At 37.2% G+C, this 23,497-nt stretch overlaps 1 protein-coding gene across 1 annotated transcript; it reads left to right on the top strand.

Moving 5' to 3' along the window:
- The first annotated feature begins 625 nt into the window (after positions 1-625).
- On the top strand, positions 626-23,246 carry LOC114092252 (C4b-binding protein alpha chain-like). Its single transcript, XM_027934845.2, has 10 exons — positions 626-767; positions 2,020-2,202; positions 3,385-3,484; positions 8,517-8,602; positions 8,760-8,954; positions 11,472-11,654; positions 18,193-18,375; positions 19,839-20,018; positions 21,262-21,437; positions 23,012-23,246. The coding sequence occupies exons 1-10, from the start codon at positions 626-628 to the stop codon at positions 23,183-23,185; spliced, it is 1,602 nt and encodes a 533-aa protein (XP_027790646.1). The 3' UTR covers positions 23,186-23,246.
- Positions 23,247-23,497: the final 251 nt, after the last annotated feature.

Raw genomic sequence — 23,497 nt, 5'->3', positions numbered from 1 at the left:
ATTTGCATGGCTCAGCTGGTAGTTTGCAATGTCATCTTAATCAACCTCTCTGTTTCTTTTCTGTCTCCTTCTGCCATAGTGATCTTAAACCACACAATTGTGTTACACCTTAGCTAAAAACAAATGCACAAATCAAAAACTAAAACAAAAATGAAAAACAATGACTCTTTATTCCCCAAAGAGTAAAATCTATGAATTCTTAAACTTGACTCTCACAGCCCCTTCAGACATAGCTAAAAGTTTCCCCCTCCTATCCCCTTATCACAGACACTACTAACATCCCAAACAGAAGAATTATCTGCTATTCCCCTAGTATGACCTGCATTTATCCTCTAACTTCACAGCATACCTAGCTCAGATGTGGCCCCCTCTCTAAATCTCTCTTCCTCTCTCCACTTGCAATTCATCTGTCTTCTAAGAGGATACTTCTGCACAGGCCATCCCCCACTGTCTTGTCTTGGTATGATGTTTATGCTCTTTTTTCTTTCAATCTAGGCTGCAATTTCCTTGAAGACAGGGATCCCATGGTATTTATTCTACTGCTTTATGACAAGTAGGAATTTAATGAGTACTTATTAAATTGAATTCTTTCAGCAGAAAAAAAATGCCAGAGAAGTGGCAGGTCATGTGCCCCCCAAGACCACCAAGTGGAACCCATCATAGAAAGGGGGAAATGGCAACCTGGGCCTTCTGTAATCTGTGGAGAGTCTCTGATCCAATTCTGTTCCAAATGACCTTGGTCGCTGCTCTGTTGGTTACTGTTCATGGTGAGTAGTGGGAGACAGGTTCAGATGGGCAACAAGAAAATCGAGATCATCCACATGTTCAAGTAGACTGAAAGAGAACTGACTAAACTTCCAGCAGCAATTCAGTTTCAGCCACAGAATTTATTTGTCCAACTGGAATTCAGAGGAATTTGCTTTATACATGAAAGAGACAATTTTCTAGATATTTTCTCCTAGAATTTCTTTTCTAGGAGTTTCCAAAACAATCAGTCTCCCACCATGACTTGAAACAAATTTATATTGTCTGTCAGTCCAGCTGAACAATTCCACTGTCTGTGGTTTTATTCAGAAAGGAAAACTGAAGATTATACTTCTATTGTGTCTCTAAAAAGGTAAATCAGTCCTGTTTTATTCTCTTTCCACATTTTTCATTGGTGCATTATAGTTGTACATCATCATGGGAATTGTTGTTTCATATTTGTACATGCACACAATGTAATTTGACCAACATAACTCCCTAACACTTCTCTCATTAAGTAGGATTAAGATTTTTATGTTTCAAGGACACTAAGCCTCCTCCTCCACATCATTCAAAATCCAAAAGACACAGAGAATATTTATTTTAAAATGTGTTATTCATACACATCTTCCAGCCACCCAGTTTTCTTTTCATGAGGTTGCTGACCTTATGTCATGTTATTTTTAATGAAATAATACATTTCTGTTGAGGCTGACTTGTGGGGATTTCTGGCTTAGCATAGGTACATTGAGTCAGTTCAGATGAAGAATCCAATAGGCTTGTAAAATTCATGGCTGTCGTCCTTTTTAGATAAATTATCTGATATATTGTAGAGAAAGGACAAATTTATGCCTTTAATTATTATCGTTATCAGCAAGCATAGTACTGATCACTCACTGGATTCATTGAACAGAGAGCCTCGTGGGAGTTCCAATATTTCTCTTTTTTTTTTTTTTAAGAGAGAGGAAGAGAGGGAGAGGGAGAGAGAGAGAGAGAGAGAGAGAGAGAGAGAGAGAGAGAGAGAGAGAGAGAGAAAACTTTTTAATATTTATTTTTCAGTTTTCGGTGGACACAACATCTTTATTTTATTTTTATGTGGTGCTGAGGATCGAACCCGGGCCGCACGCATGCCAGGCAAGCGTGCTACCGCTTGAGCCACATCCCCAGCGCCCGATATTTCTCGATTGTCTTTGCTCTACAATCATACTACTAGAACCCTGAGATGATGTGTCTCAAGATATAATATTTGGTGCTTCTTGTCATTTTGATGTTCAGGCAAATGTGGTCCCCCACCCAATCTAAGCTTTGCTTCTCCAATAAGTGCACCGAACCAGACAGAATTCAGAACTGGTTATAGTCTGAGTTATGCCTGCCGCCCTGGCTACAGTAAGACAAGTTCAAGTTCCCAAGTTTCCTGTGCATATACTGGCAGATGGAACTATGATGTCTTCTGTGTCAGTAAGTATCAATGTTTATTCTTCTTGTTTTACTTTTTTCCAGCTTTGCAAAATTGTCTCAGGATCAAAACTTCTGGCTTAGAAAACATCCAATTTGTCAACTATTGGTTTCAATGGGATTCATGTAACCACGTTTGAAAAACAGAACATAATAAAGCAGAAACCTTAGGAGTTGGCTGTTTACATTGAAAAAGAATTCCAATTTATAGGAAGTGATTCAACAAGCCCTTCTTTTAAGAAATGAACCACCAACCTTGCTTTGATATGTTGAAAAGTTCAAAACTGTTTTGAAAAGTTATAAAAAATTAAGTGGCTAGAAAGTGGTAATGCAGTTGCCAAAGTATTCTCACCCAACATATCTGCTGGGTCTATGGAGATGATTCCCTGTCAGTGGGTGATGCCTCTGTGATGTTTTCCAAAAGAAAGGGCATATGAATTAATACCTTGTCTTTTGGTTTCCTTTTGTAACCAAGGGTTACTAGAGTCCAAGGCCAGAAACCTGACTCCAGGGAACCAATAAATCAGGTCAGGCCACTCTCTCCAGAAAGTAAAGGTGAAAGACAGGCGAGGAACTTTCAGGAGTGTAGCCATACTGGGAAGAGATGGGGCACTCATGTCCTCAGCCCTGTTCTCAAGGGGCTGACAATGACTTTGAGGTTTTATAGAAAGGAAATAAGGGCAAAGGTTGGGTGTCTGAAGAGCTGGAGGTTTTTCACAGCTAACCAGGTGATATTGACCATGTGTGCTCTGGACCATCATTTTCTCAGGATTCGTCAGTGGAGCCATAGCTCTGAGGCATCATGAGATGTTTATCCATCAGACCTGTTTGTTGCTTTTGGAATCCAAGTTGACTCAGATCAAAGGAGAAAGATGCAAAATGGAAACAGAGATGCCAACTCTGTAATTCTGCTTTTAGCCCCCTCTAGGATATTTTCAGGCAAAAGTGAAGTATCTAAGCCTTTGTTACACAAGGACACATGGTTCTTGGTAAAATGTACCATAAAAAAATGAGATAAAATTTCATGGCATTGTTCCTCCAAATTAAAGTAAGTTGGGTTCAGAAATAAGTATGAATCTTAACATTTGGATTTTTCTGGATGTAGAGGTAGAATTTGATCATTCAATTTTGTTTTCTAATGCGAGATCTTAGAGTCACTAATTATCATTTTAAATTTTCTCTCAGAAAAACGATGCAGTAATCCAGGAGATTTACCTAATGGGCGTGTGGAAATTAAGACAGATCTCGCTTTTGGATCACACATAGAATTCAGCTGTTCAGAGGGGTGAGTAAGAGTAGTCTGAAAACAATACTTCAAATTACTATTTTTTTCTTTTCTTTTAAATTTTATCTATTTATTCTAATTTGTTATATATGATAGCAGAATGCATTTCAATTAATAGTACACTTATAGAGCACAATTTTTCATGTCTCTGGTTATACACAAAGTAGAATGATACTACTCATGTCTTCATACATGTACTTGGGGTAATGGTGTTCATCTCATTTCACTTCTTTCCTGCTCTCCTGCCCCCTCGCTTGCCCTTCCTCCCCTTTGCCCTATCTAAAGTTCCTGCATTCCTCCTATGCTCCCCCTCCCCCATTGCTATTATGGATCAGTATCCTCATACCAGAGAAAACATTCTGCATTTGGGATTGGTTTACTTCACTTAGCATAATATTCTCTAACTCCATTCATTTACCTGCAAATGCCATGATTTTCTTTTCTTTTAATGCTGAGTAATATTACACTGTCTAATTTTTAAATTAGAATAGCTAATTAAAATAGCTAATGTGTTCATATATTCCAAATTTTAAAATGACATGAAAAGGTATGCAGTAAGAAATCTCTTATTCTATCTCCATATACTCCATTTCTTCCTTTCTTCAAGCAAGGATTTCCTTTTATTGGTTTCTCCTGCATCTTTCTAGTGTTTCCTTATTCTACTGCAAGCTAAGAAATTAGCATATATTCTTCTTTTCCCTCTTTTCAACCACGAATGTAGTTTTGCATCTTACTTCGCTATTGCACTGATCAGTATATATTGGAAAAATTTCATGTTTATATATAGAGAGTTTCTGCATTAATTTTTGCTTACAACAGTACAGAATTTTATTGTGTAGATGTGTCAAGAGTTAACCCCTTTGATGGATCCATGGGTGTTTCTAGTATTTTGCTATTCTGAACAATGCTCTGATGCATTTACTTATGCGTATATAAATTTGTACAAATGTAGTTACACAACACCATTGTGCAGAAGCAATCCAGTTTCCTCTCAGTGGTCAGGATGAATAACCCCAACCATCATAACCTCCTCCTTTCCTATTTATTCACTTGCATGAGGAGCCAGAATTGACAGGTGAAAACTTTTAGTTTGGAATTGCCAGGTAAAACCCAGGATGCCCAGTTAAATTTCAGACAAATGATTTTATTATAAGTATGCTCCATGCAATATTTGGATCACACACTAAAAAAACTGCTGTTTACATGGCACTCAAGTTTAACTTGAAAAGTAAACATCCTATCTTTCTTTTCTTTGTAACTGGGAATTGAACCCAGGGGTACTCTCCCACTGAGCTACATCCCTAGTCCTTTTTCCTTTTATTTTTGATTTTGAGATAGTGTCCTATTAAGTTGCCCAAGTTGGCCTTGAACTTGTGATCTTCCTGCCTCAGCCTACCAAGTAGCTAGGATTACAGGCTTGTGCCACCTGTCTAGCTATCCTATCTTTTTATTTACTGAATCCTGACAACTCTTTTATTGGAACTCTTGCTGTCTACCATGGTACTTCTACCCCCATAGAGAATTTTGCCTATTTCTATTTCAGAATTTACTGAGGTTTTAGGGTACATCATGAATATATGGTTGGTTTTCATCAATAGTCCATAGGCACTTCAAATGAAGGCATATTTTTATTATATATATTCATATATCTGAAATATACATATTTCAGATCTACTTTTTTTGTTTGGTAGCAGGGATTGAACCCAGGGTGCTTAACCACTGAGATATATCACCAGTCCTTTTATTTTGAGACAGGCTCTTGCTAAGTTGCTTAGGGTTTTTGCTAATTTGCTGAGGCTATTCTTGAACTTGTACCTCAGCCTCCAAAGTCACTAGCATTACGGGCATGTGCCACAACGCCCATCTCAGATCTACTTTTTTGATAATGGCTTTTTTGAATCTTTTGTTAGGCCTTCTTTTTATATGCCTTATTATCTTTATTATTGATTTGCTTTTTTCTTTTCTTTTCTTTCTTTTTTTTTTTTTTTGGAGAAATGATCTCCTTATATAGCCCAGGGTGTTCTTAAACTCACAATCCTCTGTCTCAGCCTACTGAGTAGCTTGGATTATAGGCATACACCACTCTACACTAGGCTCTTTATATACTTTAAACAGAAATATAGGAATTAAAGTAAAATAATAACTTTTATAACTATATTATAAAATAATAGTATAAATAAATTAATGATAATTGATAGCATAGCTTGACTGTTTTGCTTATAGCCCATGTTTTTTTTTTGTTTATTAAAATGGATACCATATATTTTGGTACATAGAGGTTTTTTTTGCGGGGTGGGGGGCAGGGATTGGACTTATGGGCATTCAACCACTGAGCCACATCCCCAGACTAATTTTATATTTTATTTAGAGACAGGATCTCACTGAGTTGCTTAGCACCTTGCTTTTGCTGAGACTGGTTTTGAACTCAAGATCCTCTTTCCTCAGCTTCCTGAACTGCTGGCTCATGTTGCTCTACATGAGGAAAAAGATCTTCAAAATTATAAAGTACCTGTCTTTGTATGATTTAATCATTTTAGTTCTGATGTCTGTTCCATGGGATGTTAAAAATCATTATCTCTTTTTTTGGTTTGCATTTACTTTGCCCTTCCTTAATATGTTTGAAATATATTATAGGTTTGTCTCCTGTATGCAACATAGAGTTGAATTTAGTTCCAACTAAAACCTATTTTATCTTTCAGTAAGATACTAAAGCCCAATTACATTTATTGATATGAGTGATGCCTATAAATTTGGTTTTGTCATACTATTTCATGTATGGTGATATATGTATGTAGGCATATGTACATTTATTTGTTATTTAAAATATGGAAAGATATAGATATGATATTTAGGAAGGTTTGAAATTTGGATCTAGTGGCTATCTTTATAAATTTATATTTATGTATCATTATTCCAGTTTATCTTGAGGCAGTTTAAATTTATTACTTGAAAGCAACAATAAATTTGCATTCTCTCCTCCCTTCCTACCCCTTCTGTCTTTACCAGTAAATTTGTTATTCCTATATCTTATTATTTATTTTGTATTTAACATTAGAGTCAAATATAATTATATGTCTACAGGTTGATTTCACTCCTAACTCTTGGAAACGAGGCCATGAGGAAATGTGTTTTTCTTCTACTCTCTTCCTCATCTCTTATTTTTGATAGTTTTAGCATTCCACTGCTGTCTCAGCATATAACATTTATATTTCACTCAATAACTCTTAGCCCCATCTTGGATTTTGTCTTTGATCCAATGTTCACTACCATTTTGTTTTGATTTGTTTCCGTTTTTGGCTAAAGTTGCCCCTGTTGTCTCTTGATTGTCTAGAGTTGGTCCTGTAGTGGTTTCCTAAAAACTGAAACAAAATAACCTGTGCCCCACCACCTCCCACCAAAAAGTGTAAATTATTCCTTGAGCTATTGTAGGTTTTAGTGTATCAGAAGAATGGACACTGCAGAGATAGTGTGGCTGGATATAAGTACTTTCCAACCAGGCACAGTGGCTTGCAATCTGTAATCCCAGCAATTAGGGAGGTTGAGGTGGGAAGATGGAAAGTTCAAGGCCAAGTCTCTGTAACTTGGTGAGCCCCTCTCTCAAAAACCAAACCAAAACAAGCAAGCAAACAGAAACTCAACCAAACACACACACACACACACACACACACACACACACACACACCCCACGGGGGGCGGGGGGGACAACAACACTACAGAGCTGGGGACTTAGCTCAGTGGGAGTGTCTCTAGGTTTAATCCCTAGCACTAAAATAGTTTCATTTCTTGGATATCCTGTAGGTATTGCAGCAATATTTTTTAGTGGCAAATATTGCTGTAGAAAACTCAGATGCTGACCTCAGTTTCTTTCTCTTCTACATACCTTGCAATTTTACTATACAAAGGTATTCTTAAACTTTGAAATCTAATAATTTTGTTCTTAGCTGTTTTGATAAAGACCATTGGTTCAAATTTTTTTTTGCTGCTATGTGATTTGAAATTTTACTATGTAGATCAGAGAGTTATTTTAATATTATTTACTTGAAATGCATTTTAAAATAACTATTTTACTCTCCAATAAAGCATGCAATGATTCTTCTTTGCTTGTCACCTCTATTTATTATTTTTCTCTAATCTTCTTTCTGTGGTTATTTCACTTTGGTTAGTGTTTCATTTCTATCCTGCTTTCTGCTTCCCCTATTGTATATGGCTCCCAAGAGAAAAAGTTGTATTTAGTGTATTTAGTTGTATTGTATTTCAATAGCACCTTGAGAACTAAGGTGCTATTGAAATACTGAGCGGTTCCTATCAAAATAACCAGAAACAGTTATTTTCGCTTGATTAGAAAAACTACACTTAAAAGCAATTCTAAAGTAATTGCTAAATTCTAGCTATATTTTGTTTCTATTAAAAGATACATTTTATTTTAAGTTATTATTCAGTCCATTCCAGGGGCTCTTAGGCTGCTAAAGAATTGACCTCAAGGGTCCATCACATTGGAGGTTTATTTCTTGATGATGTTACAATGTAAAATCACACTAAAAATGCCTTTCCCCCCTGTTATCATAAGACATAGAGGAAAGTCAAATTGAAGAAAGATTAGGACTTGTCAAGAGCCATAAAAATGGGGGTAGTGTGCAGTGAGTTGATGGTGTGTGAAAAGAAAGCCACACATCTGAAGTCAGAGGCATCCTGCAAACCAGAGATCATGAGTTTTACTCTCAAAGAAAACCATAGAACTCACTCCGATGATTATTTTTGTTGTTCTACTTGAGCTCTGGATGAACTGCAGACCTGACACCTAGTAGATACTAAATACTCAATACTAAAGAATCAAAGGACAAATGAACAAACACACACATCTCATCACAGTGATGAAATTTTACCAAGTGGAGTATTCTCTGGGAATATCCAAGAAAACTTTATTTATTTATTTTAATATTAAGTAACAGATTCTCTCTGTTCAAATCCCTTTATCTAATTTAATTTCATATAGGAAGAATTCCATTAAAATCTTCAATCTTTTCTTATCTAGATTTGTCTTAAAGGGTCCAACCACTAGTTATTGTGACATCCAAGATAAGAGAGTTGCCTGGAGTAACCCTTTCCCTGTATGTTTAAGTAAGTAAAGATATTTCTGACTTGACTATAAGCTTAAATCATGTTATGGAATAATAATGCATTTTTACTGCCTCTTGGGATGTTTGAATTGGCAGGAATTTTAGCTTTGTCCTGATGCCCTGCTGAATATTCCTTTCTCTTCACTCCCTTATCCCAGTTGTCAAGTGTGAACCCCCTCCAGACATCAGCAATGGGAAGCACAGTGGTAGTGATGAAGACCTCTTTACATATGGCTCCTCTGTCACCTACACCTGTGACCCCAACTTCTCACTCATAGGGAATGCTTCCATTTCCTGCACAGTAGAGAATAAAACAGTAGGCGTCTGGAGCCCAAGTCCTCCTACTTGTGAAAGTAAGTCACAATCATGAATTTAGCCTTAAATTGTTTGTTTTCTTTTTTCTTTTTTTTTCCTAAAGAAAAAGGAAGCTGAATTTATTGGGGAAATGAAATGATTCAAGGAAACTAATGATTGCACTGAGGCAGTCCTTTATGTGATCAATAGATACTTGCTGCATGCTCTACTAGGATATAGCAGCAAACAACACCAGTATCTCATTGGTTTGGTAAAGTAAAAGTTTCTCTTCATTCATTCGGAATCCATTGCATGTCCAGGAGGCTCCTCAGGATCGCTATAGCCCATACATTAGCTTAGTAACCAGCTCAGCAGTTCTGGTTGCTTTTATCCAATGGCACCCCCTATCAAAATGTGCTTTCACAATCGCTTAAGCCGAGGAAGAAAGAATATAGTTGTATCCTGGTTATTAGAGCTTTGGCCTCAAAGTGACCACATATCACTTTCCATCTTGGCCTTAGAACTGGTGTTGTGCAAATACTACCTGGCCTCAGAAGAGTAGGGCATGAAGTCTTTTTGTCTTTTCAGGAAATATAACAAGAAATATTGGTTAGCACCTACAATGTCAACAATATGTGCCTATAGAACAACAACAACAACAAAAACCCTACTAAATACAGACGGTATAACAAGACAAAGCAAATGATAATCAAGCTGGGAGATATCATATGGTATTGTTAGTTTGCTGACCAAAGAAATCTTCCATAACCATTCAGTGCTTATACAGTATCACTTATTATTCTTACTCAGTATGAGATGCAATCAATCCTGGGGGATGAGACAGCAGGATAGTACAGAGTTCAAATGTCTGAGTCAGGACCCTAAGATACATAGAAGGCAGGAGCTGAGGCTGAAAAAGTCAGCAGGGGTCACATTATAAAGGAGCTTGTGTCTTGCTCTAAAGAATGTCAAAGTAGTGACCAACTTTATGGATTTTGATGAAAATGTGTCATCAAAGGATTTAAAGAAGAACTAATTCATGTATTTGACAAAATGATGGTGCCTTGACTATTTCAGTCAACTCAAAGACAACAGCAACATAATTCTGCTGGGAGACTCTGAAGGAGATTTAAAAATGGCAGATGGGGTAGTCAATGTTGAACACATTCTGAAGGCTGGTTATCTAAATGATAGAGTAGATGAACTTTTAGAAAATACATGGGCTCTTATGATATTATTTTGGTAAAAGGAGAATCACTGGAGGTTGCCAACTCTATTTTAGAGAATATTCTATAAACAAGCATTTTTCAAGAAGACCTCTCCCATGGGTACAAATGATACAAGATTTACTCATCTGTCCACCTAGTTGAAAGTCTCTTATTTATAATATATTCTTGCTCTTGAAGTTTTCCCTTTACATAACTGAAATATTTTCAGACATGTTGAATCCATCTTCTGGAAGCTCCTTTTCCCCACCTCTTTCAATATACTCTTCATCATAAAAATAAAAAAGAATTTAGAATGAAGGTGAAGGGGAGATAAAAGGTTTGAACAAGGAGAGTAAGTATTCTATATTTTAGAAAGATAACTGTTACCTGAAGGATGGACAATAACTTGAAGTGAGACATAAGTTGACCAACAGGCCCTTATTATGGTTTGCATGTGTTCATCCAACTTCATATTGGAATTTAAGCCCCAGTGGTACTAAGAGATGGGGCCTTTGGGGAACTGATTAGTGCCCTTTTAAAAGAGAGGAAAGGAAGCTCCCTGGTCCTTTTAGATCTTTTGTCATAGGAGGACTCAACCCTCATCCTTTTCTTCATGAGAGGATGCAGCACAAAAGTCACCATTTTGGAAATACACCGAAAACCCTTATCAGACACTAAGGCTATCAGTGCCCAGGTCTTGGACTTCCTAGTCTCCAGATATGAGGAATTTTTATTGTTTAGGAATTACTCAGTCTGTGGTGTTTTGAACTAAGACTGCTTAACCATCCAGTCAATGTGGCTTCAACTATAGCAGTGGCTGCAGCCCTGGAGAGAAGTTGAGGGATTATAGAGGAGTAAATGTGTCTGTATTGATAGGGTTTGATAACTGACTGGAGATAGGGTGAGGGATGGGGGGGATGATTTTTACTATGCTTGTTGGGGCATGGAGCTCTGGCCACCTCTTCATGACCATCGCCAGATCATTACTATGGTGATTATTACACTGACCTACAGATCATTACACTGACCTACAACCCAAATTATCTGAGAAAATTAGGCCTCACAGATATAGGTCTTCTGAGTTACCTATAACTAATCTTTATTAGTAAATTGAAGGACTTATTCACGATCATCTCTTAGAAGGACTAGTATGATGGGACCTCATTTTACTGAGACTTTGAAAAGCTGAAATTACATGCATGTGCACACACACACACACACTCATTTAAAAATATTTCCTTTGTATCTATATGACATACTTATATTAGGTATTTGTGTTACTAACTGGATTAGTGGTAGCAGTAACATTCTTATTGCCGTTTATCTTTTAAAATCTGCTTGATTTTTTTTCTCATGATTTTTTTTTAGATATCAACTGTCCTGCACCAGTTGTTCCACATGGAATCATCATCTCTGGATTTGGACCGACCTATTCTTACAAAGACTCTATAGTGTTTGGTTGCCAGAAAGGTTTTAACCTTAAAGGCAGCAGTTCAATCCATTGTGAAGCTAATAAAAAATGGAATACTTCTCCTCCCATCTGTGAGCCCAGTAAGTATGGACCATGAAGGAATTTCAGTGTTTGGCATCTAAAGGTACCCAGAAATGTCATTGTGAGCATACTTGTATATCTAGACTCATTTTGAATCCCAGAAAAAAATTTAAATTTAGATTAATAATTTTCTTCATTTTTTTTCTTGTTGGAAAGAAGAATGATTATAGTATACTCTGCAATGCCTACATCACCAGAGAAGGCTGCCATAGATATTTGTGCAGGTCATGACTATTCTAGTCTGAAGGGGAAGCATTCACATTGTAAACATGATGGATTGGTTATATATATTTCAACACTTTTCTTTAAGTTGGTAGAAAACTTGTCTTATTTTAGCAAAGTCATTATATTATGATCATTACTTTGAAAGATAAGCAATAAAGTATCCTGAGGAAAGATACCTTTTCTAACTTGCAAAAAAAAAGGTGTTGTATGAATGAGCTGATTCTGATTCTGTGAAATTCTAAATTCATGTGGATCATTATAAATAGTGATATCCTGAAATAGGAGGGAGACCAGTAGCACAGAGGAAAAGGACCAGGAGAAAGGAGGATGAGAGGTACAGGGGAATGAAATTGACTAAATTATATTGTTATATATGTGCATCTATAGAAATATATATTCACAAATCCCACTATTGTGTGTACTTATAATACACTAATTAAACATATATTTTAAAAATAGTGATAAGAGTAAGTAGTAGTCTTAGTGCATAATAAGAGTTATGTTTAATGAATCCTCCCAACAGTTATGGGCACTCTTATCCTCATTTTACAGAAGGAAACAGATTAAATGACTTGCCCAAAGATCATAAAACTGGTAAGAAAGTCGTTAATGCGTTGTGCTGTTAGTTTTGTTTTACTGAAACGTCAAAAGCCTTACTCTGGGGACTGCTGAAACAGTGGTGTTAGGAGTTGGACTACTCCTCAGAGTGGTATTTATTAAGCTAGTAAAAATTAGCAAAGAAAACCACTCAAGGTCTCTTAGAGATTGTTCAAAGGATTTACAACCAATTGAGAATCATTTATTCAGCAATTCTGTACAAACAGACTTGATACAAACAGTGGTAGGCCATTACATTAGAACTGAGAACGGCTCTCAGCTCCCTAAATCACCACTTTGGAGAACTGCTTTGGTGGGCTGACAATGGCAATTCCCATCTCTTCCAGCATCCTGGAGGTAGAAGGGGTATTTGGAGTGGACTAGATTTAGCAGCTCTTCAACATTGTGCATTTTCCAAAGTCCTATGCTGGGAAAGGTTTATCTTACATAGGCTCCAGCATCCACACATCATAGTCAAAATGTTGAAGTCAAAGATAAAGAGAAAATATTGAAAATAGCAAAATAGAAGAAACAAACACGTCATGTACAATGACCCCAATAAGATTTACATCTGACTTCTCATCAGGAATAGTGAAGGCTAAATGACAGTGAGATATATATTCAAAATGTAGAAAGAGAAAATCATCAGCCAAGAATCTAGCAAAATATTTCATGCCTATATTTGTTAGAATTCCTATAGTACACTGTTATAATTATTGATTAAAATTTTTTGCGCTTCATATTTTTGATGATAGTGGAGAAAAATAAAGGAACACAAGTATATATTTATAGAATTTATTACATTAATCTTCTTTGCCATTTTGGATTTCTTCTTTTCTTCCTATGGCTTTAAGTTACCACTTGGTATTGTTTTTATTCTCCAATGCAGCTTTGTTCACACCTACCACCCTTGGGTTATTGTATAATATACTACATTTCTATATGTTATAGACTTAATAATGCACTTATTTATATATTATTTTATGCAAGTGCCATTTAAATCAGTTAAAAGAATAAAGGAAATGAAATATGCAATTACAGTTGACCCTTTGTATCTACAGGTTCCATAGCTAGGGATTCAACAAACTGTGGCTTGAAAGTATTTGGAAGAAAACATTGTCTGCACTGAACATGTACAGACCTTTTTCCTTATTAGTATTCCCTAAACAATACAATATAACAGTATTTACATTGTACTAGGTATATAACTAGGAAAGAGATAAAATTATTTAAAGTACACGTGAAGAAATTAATAGGTTTTATGTAAATAGGACAATATTTTATATTAGGGATTTGAGCATCTGCAGATTTTGGTACCCATGGGGAGTCTTAGAACCAATCTCCTTGGACACCAAGAGATGATTCATATGTTCTTTATAATTATCAACACAATTTTTGTTGAACTTTTTGGGTGCTCATTGTTTTCCTGCATGGATTTAGATTACTGTCTGGTGTCATTTGCTTTCAGTCTAAAGAATTTTCTCTATTATTTTTGTAAGAATGGTCCTCTCTCTAGCAACAACAGTATCACTTCACATCCATTAGAATGGCTACAGGAAACAAATAGGCATTCTCACTAACATTTGTGGAAGAATTAGAACTCTCATATACTACTGGTGTGAGTGCAAATTGGTGCAGCCATTTTAGAAAACAGTTTTGACAATTCCTCCAAAATTTTAAGTATATAGTTGCCATGTGATCCAGAAATTACTTTCTTGGGTATCTACCCAAGAGAAATGAAAACAGATGTTCATACATAACAAAAAAATTTTATAAGAAGGTTCAGAACAACATTATTCAACATAGCAAATCAACCCAAGTGTTCCTCAACTGAATAAATAGTGGCACATTCATACAATGGAATATTATTTGACAATAAAAATGAAGGGCTGACACATGCCACAACATAGATGAACACTAAAAACTTTATTCAAAGTAAAATAAGACACACACACACACACACACACACACACACCACATTGTATGAACCATTTATTTGAAATGTTCGGAATAGGGAAATCCATTGAGAGGAAAAGTAGAGTCATGTTTGACAGAACCTGGTGAAAGGCGGGACTTGAGAGTGGCTGCTAATTAAGATGGGGTTTTTTTGGTAAAAATATCCTGATATTAGATAGTAATGATGGTGCACAATTCTCTGAATATACTAAAAATACATTGAATTGTTCTTTCTAAAGGACTTTAGTCTACATGCCATTTCAAATGTTTGAAGATAAAATGTAATAAACACCTAACTTGGTAGATACTTGGATTATCTGTCCATATCATTTGAATCAGCAATGTCAGGAAAGGGAAGAGGCTAGGACTCAGGGCTCAGGCTCAAAAAATGTCTAGTGGTAAGTCCCTTAATGACAAGTTCCTGGTGTTGTCTGAATGAGGGAATGACTCTAGTTTGTTTGTTTATTGCTCAGTAATTTGTTTCAGAAAATTAGATGTTCTAACATTTGATGCATACATATTTAAAACCATTGTATCTTCTTGATGAATTATAATCTTTATCAACATGTAATGAACTCCTTTGTCTCTTCTGACGTATTTTGGTTTGATGTCTATTTTTTTTCAGCTATGAGTGTAGCTATTTCTGTTTGCTTTTGGATTCTATTTGATTGAAATACCATTCTGCCTCCTCTCACTTTCAGTCTGTATGTTTTTGGTAGTTAGTTGAGTTTCTTTAAGAAATTAAACAGTTGGGTCTTGTTTTTAAATCCATTTGTTTAGTCTGTGTCTTTTAATTGGAGAATTCAGACCAATTATGTTCAGGGTTATTATTGAAAAATGTGTACTAGTTCCTATCATTATGCATCTGTTGGGATGAATGTCTTTTCTATATGAGGTTCTAAATGCTTCCAGTAGTTGGATGTCAACAATATTGCCTATATTTGAGAAATTTTATGCTGTTAATTCACCTACTATGTCTTCTATGCAATTAGCCTATAATTTTACTCTCTCCCTTTAAACTTGTGATTTGAATATTTGGTGTCTTAATTTTTGTCCCAGGACCTTATATGTTCTATTCACTGTTTCTTATTTTCTCTTTACTTTTATCTGAATTTGCCAGTGTATTTACTTTGTCTTTAAACCCTGATAGTCTTTTTTCTACTTCATCTAGTCTATTGTAAGACTTTCAGTTGACAGTTTGTGTGTGTGTGTGCGCGCTTGGGGATTTGAACCCAGGGCTTCATGCATGCCAGGCAAGCATTTTACTACTAAGCCACATTCCTAGCTCCTCAGTTGAGATTTTTGAGCTTTTCATTTCCAATATTTCTATTTGGTTCTTTTTCAGAATCTGTCTCTTTATTGAATTATTCTTTCATATCTTGCATTGTCTTCCTTAATTCATTCTGCTATTAATTTGTATTTTAAAATCACTGATCATTTTATCAATCAGTCTTCCAAATTATGTGACATTTCATCCACTTCAATCTTTGGATTCAGTTACTAGGGAACTTTTGGAATAGTAATATTGCCTTGTGTTTTCGTATTTCTTGTATTTCTGGGTTGAGATTTATGCATCTGTTGGGATGAATATCTTTTCCACTTTTATATGAGAATCTTATTAGTGAGCAACTTTCCCTTGACGATGTGACCTGGGATGTTGGCTTGTTGTGTAGTGTTGAGTTTAATTCCAAATGTACTTCATATCATATTTTCCCTGTGGCTTCTTAATCTGTGCTTAGTTAGTAGCACTGTGCAGTCTGAGAGGGTTTGGAAGCAACCTGTCCCCAGTAAAACACACACACAAAGATGGTTTGTGATGATATTGCCTGATATGAGACAAAACATCAGAACAGAATAAAACATGTCTGCACATTAAGAGATTGCCTGACACTACAATGGAGGCCGATGGGCACGCTCAATACTTTCAGTGTCCATTCTGTTATTCTGTAGAACTGCTCCTCCATTCATGCCTCCCCAAAATTTGGAGTCACATTGGCAGGAAAAGCGGTTTTATTCAAAGCTGGCTTTGAATGAAAACAGAAGATACCTTTGTTTCAAATTTCCCTCTTTGGAAAACTTAAGGGCCAGGAAAGTGGACACAGCCACATCAATGTTCATAGCAGCTCAATTCACAATAGCTAAACTGCAGAACCAACCTAGATGCCCTTCAACAGATGAATAGGTAAAGAAACTGTGGTATGTATACACAATGGAATATTACTCAGCATTAAAAGAGAATAAAATTATGGCATTTGGAGGTAAATGGATGGAGGTGGAGAATATCATGTTAAACGAAGTAAACCAATCCCCCTCCCCGCCAAAAAACAAAGGCCAAATGCTCTCCCTGATAAGTGGATGCTGATCCATAATGGGATGTGAGGGGCTATGAGAAGAATGGAAGAAATTTGATTGGGCAAAAGGGAGGGAGGAGAGGGGAGGGGATATGAGGGTAGGAAAGATGGTGGAATGAGATGGATATCATTACCCTAGGTACATGGATGACTGCACATATGGTGCAACAACCCTACATCATATACTACCAGAGAAATGAAAAGCTGTGCTCATTTGTGTACAATGAATTGAAATGCATTTTGCTATCATGTATGACTAATTAGAACAAATAAAAAAAATTTTAAAGGGGAAAAGGCAGCAAAGTTGGACAAAAGGCAGATTCATATGCAGATTTACTTAGGTGATGAGACAAAGAACACATCAGTGAATCAGGCCAGGATAGGGGGCATCTCCCTTCTTAGCTTCCTTGGCATCCCCAGAGTAAGATTCCCTCCAGTTTTTACTCTCAGTATGAGGAAATGCAAGATGCAGAAAAACAGTTAATGGGAAATGAGAAGTCGCTTTTAATTTTAAAAGACAGCAGGCAGACAGAGTTGGATCTCCTCACCTGCCTCTAGAAGACAGATCCTGATTCCTTGCCCAATATTCTTACCTCAGGAGGATACAAAGGAGACTTTGTCCAGTTTCATTGGTAGGAGAGGTGCCGCCTCTACTTGTGGGAACCAGGGAGGGGCCCACAGATAGGTTAGGTAGATGCTATTTTATGCATCTCAGTGAAATTGACAAAAAAAAATGGAGAAAATGTCTCCTTCTACCCGTCTAATAGCATTAGGCCATTTTAGAGGTGCTAGAATTACAGGTGTGCACCTGTGCCTGGCTCCAGTTCCATTTAAAGTCCTTATTTCTACTAATTAATGAAAAATTATAACTCTGTATCAGTTATTATTATTTCCAAAAGGAAAGAATCTGAATAGCTATTTTTTTTTAAAATTTTACATCAGAAAAGAAAAACTTCTTTTTTTGTTGCCATAAGCAATAATATCAATTTATATCTATGTATGAACTGTCTGGTGGATATAAACTGTTGAGAACTTTCTTCTTTGAGTCTGGAGAAGTGTTAAGCGGAGAACTGAATTATGACGTAACCCCAGGGAAGTCAGTAAGTGGATGTTATTTGTCGTTGTTCTTGAATAATTTTGAAAATTTATATTTTTCACACAGGTTTGTTACAACTTCTCCTTTGGAGGCTCCTAATGAGAATGTTTTGTTGGAGGAAAATGACTGGATTAGAATTCTTTAGCAATCAGGGACAGGGAACACATACTTGGAACATTTTGAGTCTCTATTGTTTCCCCAGCATCTCTTCAGTACTAATATCCTTCAAAGGTAGAAATGAGGTTGTTAGCCATAGGAGCTTCTTCACGGTGCTTTTATTAACTGTTATCTTCACTTTTTATTTTTTATAAGTATGTTGCCCAGTACCAGAGCTGACGAATGGTAAAATCATTCACCCTAAAAGATACCACCCTACCAACAAGTGTTCTTATAGCTACAAAGACCTAATTTCATACACGTGTTATGGGCGACAATTTTCAGCTACATGTGGATCAGATGGCACATGGAGTCCCCGAACACCATCATGTGACCACGGTAAGAACGTAAAGAGTCATGTTATTTAGGGAGTGCCTTTATATCAATATGATGGAGATTATTATGAGAAGGTTTAAAATTAGGTAAAAGAATCATATACCCCACATTTCATGAAGTGGATCCAGGTTTCCCTTTCTCTCTGACCCTCCTGTTTTCTTCCAATGCTCTTGGCCTTCTCAATTTCCTTTTCTTTTTTGATTCAGTAAAAATAGATCACATCTAATAGATAAATTGAACTTCTCAATGACTGTTTTTTTGTTTCTTTGTTTACATTCCCTGTTCTTCATTTCTGATGTATATATCTTAATCTGTAAAATAAGACTTGCCTAAACCTTCCTGAACTTCCTTTTTTCTTCTGCCTCAACAGCCATCCTCTGGCTAAGCTCTCCTGTCACTCTGTCACCCCCTGTGAGATGCCTTCTTCTCCCTGATCAAGGGGCACTCACTGTGCTAAACACATTCCTCCCTTCCCTCATTGTGTTTGATAGCCTTAACTATTGATGCTTAGGAACCATGACCTCAGTCAGGATTGTGATTCTTTTTCTTTCCTCCTGAGCAAGAGGGTTAAAGAAGCCCCAAAGACGCCAGACATTAGTTAAAGCTTATAAATCAATGAGAAAATTACTTTCTCCCCTGTTAGACATGTTCAAGCAAGTGGGTCATTTAGAGCAATAGTAAGCTGGGCCACTGATGCCATCCCTCCCTTGGCTTCTGGACCCCATGCATTTATTTAACTGGGGACCTGGCGCTATATAAAGATGGATCTTTGGTTCAAAGTGAATTCTGGAAGATGGTGCCTATCCCTGTTCAGTGTTGCCTTTCAGGCCATCCCAATGTTCTAACAAGCCAGCAGGTTCTGGGTGATATACTATGTGTTTGGAGTAGTGATTCCATGACCACGGTACTAATGCCACACCCCTTTTCTCTTTTAATTGCCATGAATGGGTCTTCTAGTTGGATGTAGAGAATCCTATGTATAGACCCCACTATACATCTCTACCCTTTTAGTTCTTAAATGGGATCTAGGAGCCAAACTGACATGAGACCAGAAGAAAAACATTTTTTATTTTATTTTTGCCTTCACAAAAGTGAAGACCTGGAAGAATAGCCGATGCAGGGAATTTTACAATTTTTAGAAACAGATCAATAGGTTTGTGAAGAAATGACATTACAGAGCCATCTGGACCAGGGGTTGTAAATTCTAGGGAAGTTGTTAGGAGCTATGTAGGGGGTTTAAAGCTAGTAGAAGATTAGGTTTATGTTTGAGAGTTTATTGTACAGATTCATCACAGCTACAAATTTTATTCTCTGGTGATAAAGATTATTCTCTTGTGCTGGTATGGGGAAGGCATGTTCCTCAAAGGAAGTGTGTCAGAGAAGAGGGAAGGACAGAGTGAATCCTTCTACAAACCATACATATCCCGGGATGTACTCTCTCACACACTTATTCTCTCTTACTTTAGTGTCTCACCATCAAAATTGCAATTTCCCACCTACCATTGCCCACGGACATCATAAACCATCTTTTCATTTATATAAAACTGAGATTGTGTATGAATGTGATGTAGGATACCAACTGGTTGGAGAAGCAAAACTCTCCTGCTCCTATTCTCAGTGGTCACCTGAACCTCCTGAGTGCAAAGGTAATTCAGCTCCCTCCTCGACCCATGACACATGCTGGTGGAACTGTTAGGAGAAGATCAAGAGCAAAGATGTTCCCTTCAGAGGCAGCACTAAAACACTTGATCTGACTTCATTTATTTTAAATAATTAATATATGCAGGTGGTACACCATACAAAAAGCATAAAAAAATGGACAAAAAATTCCTGCCCTCTACTTCTTTCTCCCAGTCACAAAATTCAGCCTTCTTGAGGTAGCCCCTATTCCTGGTTTCTTGTAAACATTTTCACAACTGTCCTAGGAGCATCACATTTTAAGGAGTATTACCTGCAGGCTCTATAAAATCTTCAAGGAAACTTGTTTTAGCACAAATGTAGGCTCTCCTAGGGTAATTTCAAATTGAATGGATGGACAGATATTTCCATCAGAGTCATGTGCAGAGTGCTGCCTGCTATAATTAAATGGTGTGTATGGAGGGGATTCCTCATGCCAACCCATCTGGAACAGGAGAAATCAAGATTGGGTCTGATTTTTACATGTATACAACAATAATAACACTATATTTATAATAATTTAGAATGTATTTTGCACCATTGTCTCCATAGCACACAGGAGGCACAGGATAAAAGAAGAAAAACTCCATGCCTAGCATCTTGCAGCAATCTTGTCTGTGGGTGAGAGTTACTCTGCTAGCTGAGAATCTGGAGTCACATCCCCTTTAAAAAAATATCCTGTCATGTTATTTAAAATGTGATGACCATGGACAAGTTCCTTACCCTCTCAGTATCTAAACTTTCTCCCAGATAACAGTACTCACTTTAGAGGGTTATTGTGAGAGGTGAGATAGCCACATAAAGTACTTAGACCATGCTCAATAAAGCTGTTAACCAATATATATATATATATATATATATATTTTTTTTTTTTTTTCTTTTTGTTACCAGGGTTTGAACTCAGAGGCACTTGACCACTGAGCCACATCCCCAGTCCTATTTTTTATTTTGTTTAGAGACAGGGTCTCACTGAGTTGCTCAGCACCTCACTTTTGCTGAGGTTGGCTTTGAACTCAAAATCCTCCTGCCTCAGCCTCCTGAGCCACTGGGATTACAGGCGTATACTACTGCGCCTGGCCCAATATTTTTGTTATCAAAATGAAATATAGAACAATTAGCAGCTCCTAAACGTAATTCATTCTTATTGTCTTAGACTATTGCTATGCTTTTTCTTAGATTTACAGATTGCCTAAAAATATGTTTCCATTATAGCTATCTGTCGGAAACCAGAGATTAAAAATGGGACTCTGTCTGTGAATAAGTATCAGTATCTTGAAATGGAAAGTATCACTGTCCACTGTGACTCTGGCTTTAGAGTGGTGGGTAGCCAAATGATCACTTGCTCAGAGGACACAGCCTGGCACCCAGCAGTGCCCAAGTGTGAGTGGGTAAGTGGCATAATTCAAGGAAATTCTGTGCCATCAAACTGTAAAAATGGTGGTCCCCACCAAGCTCTCTCCCAGACAATGATGGTGACATCTGATTTTCAGGATTCATTTCTCAGTCTTTCAACCAAACTCTCTCTTTTTTCCTTAAAGCACGCTTAGAGGTGGTAAGTTTTCCTGTTCTTCCTTGAGAGCAACATAAACAGAGCCCATGAGAGAACTGCTATCTCCTGCTGCCTCTTCTAGCCTTTCCACAGAATTCTGTGGGGGAAACTAGCCTCTTTGACTTAATCTCCCCAAATGCACTGCAAGAAGGCCAGGGTGGCATAGTACTGAAAAAAGTAGAATAATTAATGGGCCCCAATTAAGTGTTTTTTTTTTTTCTATCTGTCTGAGTTTTTCTACTTTTAAGTTGGTCATGGAGCTTGGTCCTAGACTTAGCCCTACAGAAATTACTACACAGCCCCTGAAGGCCTGATGCACAGAAGTAGGGGTGAACCCAAATGGAGGTTACAGGAAAGTTCAAACTTTTTTTTTTTTTTAAATGACAATTCTTTTTTTTTTTATTTTAATATTTATTTTTTAGTTTTTTCGGCAGACACAACATCTTTGTTTGTATGTGGTGCTGAGGATCGAACCCGGGCCGCAAGCATGCCAGGCGAGCGCGCTACCACTTGAGCCACATCCCCAGCCCCGAAAGTTCAAACTTAAGGGCTGAAAGGGCACAGCCAATTAGAAGATCTTGGAGCAAACCAGTAGTGTTGGTACTTTTCCAAGACCTGATTAGTATAGGTATTGATCGATGCTCCTCCCCAGTAGCTATATAAATCCCTAACCCAGTACATTTAAATGGCAGCCTGGTATGGAGGCCTCTCTTGTCCTGCTCTCTCTTTTCTTCTTAAACAAATCCTACTCCTTTCCCTCTTGCCTTCCTCTGTTGTCTGTGGATTTCAGTCTTCAAATTTGTGAGACAAGAACCTGGAAAGAAACCTGTAGTTAGCTGATGTAGTCTGCTGAGACTCTGGAGGCATAGCCTGCCACAAAGAACTGCAACTGTGCCACTTGGTAATAGCAGAAAAGAATCCAGTTTTGCTGGCTGTGACCCTCAGGCTGATGCTGCTCAGCATCCCCTGCTATGATTAGCTGCTAACACTAAAATGGGCTTTTACTGACCACAGAAGACTACCCCTTAAGCATATCCAGTCTACCAGCAAAAGTGGAAAATCTAGTTTGGTCTCGTACTGATGCTTACTTTTCTACATCATATAATATACTCTTCTATTTCTACATCATATAATATATTCTTCTATATTATACATCATATAATATACTCTTCTATTGCTGAGTGGTCAACAGGGTACCCTAACCCTCATGGAAGTCTTCTGAGCAGCTATCTCAGAACAGACACTGATCTGAGGAAAACTTTGGGGGGCTTCAGATTTCTGGTTTTCTCTGGTCAACCACAAATCTGAAGCTGGTCTTGGTCCTTATCTGGAGCACTCCATCTTCAGGGTGCACCTCCTCCATGATTTGGAGAGAAGAGGCTCCACCACACCCACTACCTCTCTCTCTTTCAGGAATTCCAGGAAGGGTGCAATCAAGTATACACAGGAAAAAAACTCCTGCAGTGTCTCCCAAACCCGGCAGATGTGAAAATGGCCCTGGAAGTATCTAAGCTATCCCTTGAGATTGAATTACTAGAACTACAACTAAACAAGGAAAGACAAACTAGTATAGAAACATCACCATAATGTTTCCCAGAGGAGGGAGAAGAATATGTCTACCCGGATCGCTGCCTTCAATGCCACACAGATCCTTTCAGTTTAGCAACTCTTTTGTCACTTTGGCAACAATATTCATGGTAATAAACATCTAGAAGGGATAGTTTACTGCTTTGAGATTACAGAATTATTCATCATCTTGTAGCTTATAATTTTGCTTTTCTGGATGTAAAGTACATTTTATTTTCAATTAAAAAGTTTCATGTCAAAATCCATTTTGTCTTTGTGGTCATTTAGTACTCCATGAAATGAAGATCGTAAACAAACCTTTACATAAAATTA

This window comes from Marmota flaviventris, chromosome 12, assembly GCF_047511675.1.
Source record: "Marmota flaviventris isolate mMarFla1 chromosome 12, mMarFla1.hap1, whole genome shotgun sequence".
NCBI lineage: Eukaryota > Metazoa > Chordata > Mammalia > Rodentia > Sciuridae > Marmota > Marmota flaviventris.
This window is presented reverse-complemented; position numbering and strand designations above follow the sequence as displayed.